Genomic DNA, 2,256 nt, shown 5'->3' with positions numbered 1-2,256 from the left:
TTGAGAATTCAAGTCAGACGTAATTCATTTACAAAATGGATCAAATTTTAAACAAAGCAATTACATGAAAATAGGATAATTACAAGGAAAAAACAGAAAAACAAAATGAAGCTTCACACGTAGTATCTCTTGACAACAACTGAGTTGATCAGTTTTTGCCACGCGATGCCATCCATCTACGACAGGACCAAATCACCTCCAAATAGTACCTTGAAAACCATGTAGGGTCTTTGACAATTTGGTGCGAATTTTCCATTGTAATCGTCATGATGAGGAAAAATGCGCTTAAGGACCAACTAACTGATTTTAAAAATTCTGGCTCTTACTCCTTTGTGGAAAGCACGAATCATTTTCCATCGATAGAGTTGACCATGTCAAATGGAAACCATTCTCTTCTCATCAATCAAGGTTAACTGATCAATCCGCTTGCGGACCCACTCAGCATTACTAACTTCTTGTATGATTCTCAAAGACGGTATCTCAACTTCAACAGGTATGACTGCTTCGGTTCCATATACTAGCAAGTATCAAGTTGATAGAATCGATGTTCTGATGGTCGTTCAATAACCCAACAAAGCATACGACAATATCTTATGCCAATCTCATTGATTGTCAATCATTTTCCTCAGGATCTTATTAATATTCTTATAACTCCATTCATTAGAGGACGGTAAGTGATTGAGTTTCGGTAAGTAATCTTAAATTGCTCACATATATCCCTCATCAAGTGATTGTTGAGATGTGCACTATTATCTGTAATGATTTATTTTGGTACTCCAAACCAGCATATCATGTTGTTGCAAACAAAATCAGCTACAACTTTCTTGGTCACTGACTCATAAAAAGCTGCTTCCACTCATTTGGTGAAGTAGTCGATGGCAACTAAAATAAATCCATGTCCATTAGAGGCGGATGATTCTATTGGACCAATGACATCCATGCCCCAAGCAACAAACGTCCAAGGTGAATTCATACCATTAAGTTCGTGAGGCGGCACTCATATCAATTCCCCATTCACTTGACACTTATGACTTTTCTGCACAAATTTGCAAAAATCATGCTCCATAGTCACCCAGAAATATCCAAATCGAAGGATCTTTCTGGACAAAGTGAGTCTATTCATGTGCGTGCCGCAAACACCAGCATGTATCTGTTTGATAAGCTTCTCAACTTTGACAGCATCAACACATCTGAGAAGACCTAAATTTGGAGTCCTCCTATAAAAAACTTCTCCACTCAGAAAGAAGTTGACGGCCATACGGCGTATCGACGTTTTCTGGTTGGATGTCGCATCTTCTAGATAATTCCCTAACTCCAAATACTTCTTCATTTCAAAATACCATGGCAATCTATCTGGTTGTGCTGCAACATCTGAACAATGGACCGGATGTTCCTTCTGCTCCATAGGATCAATATACTCATTATCTGGATGCTTAATCATTTAGGAAATGGTGGCGAGGACATAAGCAAACTCATTCTGTGATCTGGGAGTAAGTATGAACTCGATCTTATGGAATCTTCTGCATAGTTTCCGTATATACTGCACGTATGGTTTAACCTTCGGGTTCTTCACAACCCATTCTTCTTGAACCTGATAAATCAACAAATTTGAATTTCCAATAACCATGAGCTTGTGAACATTCATGTCGATAGCCATTTTAAAATCGAGGACACAAGCTTCATATTTGGCCATGTTGTTCGTGCAATTAAATTGGATTTTAGCTGCCATGGAATAGTGTTGATCACATCTTACACTAAAGGTGATTTGCCACTCCATCAAAGAATAATCTCTAGCATGGATATATTTCATAAATATCTTCACCCACAAATGATGTTTCTTCATCGTGAAAAAAAGTCTTAAGCGGTTCATAGTCTTCATCAATGGGATTTTATACGAGATGATCAGCCAGGGCCTGTGCTTTTATCATCTTCTGAGTCACATACACAATATCAAATTTACTCAAAAGCATCTGCCACTTTGCCATCTTTCCAGTCGGCATCGCTTTCTGGAAAATGTACTTCAATGGGTCCATCCTTGAAATAAGGTATGTTGTATAAGAAGACAAATAATGTATCAACCTCTGAGAGATCCAAGTCAAAGCAAAATTCATTCTCTACACAAGAGTATACTCATACGGCGTGAACTTCTTGCTTGTATTGTGAATGGATCGCTCCTTCTTCCCTATTTTGTCATGCTGCCCAAGCACGCATCCAAATACGTTATTTGAGACGAACAAATACAGCAACAATGGACTC

At 38.3% G+C, this 2,256-nt stretch overlaps 1 protein-coding gene across 1 annotated transcript; it reads right to left on the bottom strand.

Annotated features, from left to right (window-relative positions):
* Window positions 1–997: 997 nt before the first annotated feature.
* LOC104649299 (uncharacterized) lies at window positions 998–1,441 on the bottom strand. The gene has a single exon (XM_010328189.1). The coding sequence runs from the start codon at window positions 1,439–1,441 to the stop codon at window positions 998–1,000; it is 444 nt and encodes a 147-aa protein (XP_010326491.1).
* Window positions 1,442–2,256: the final 815 nt, after the last annotated feature.

This window comes from Solanum lycopersicum, chromosome 9 (genome assembly GCF_036512215.1).
Source record: "Solanum lycopersicum chromosome 9, SLM_r2.1".
NCBI lineage: Eukaryota > Viridiplantae > Streptophyta > Magnoliopsida > Solanales > Solanaceae > Solanum > Solanum lycopersicum.
Note: the sequence above shows the minus strand (reverse complement) of the source record. Positions and strands in the feature narration are given on the sequence as shown.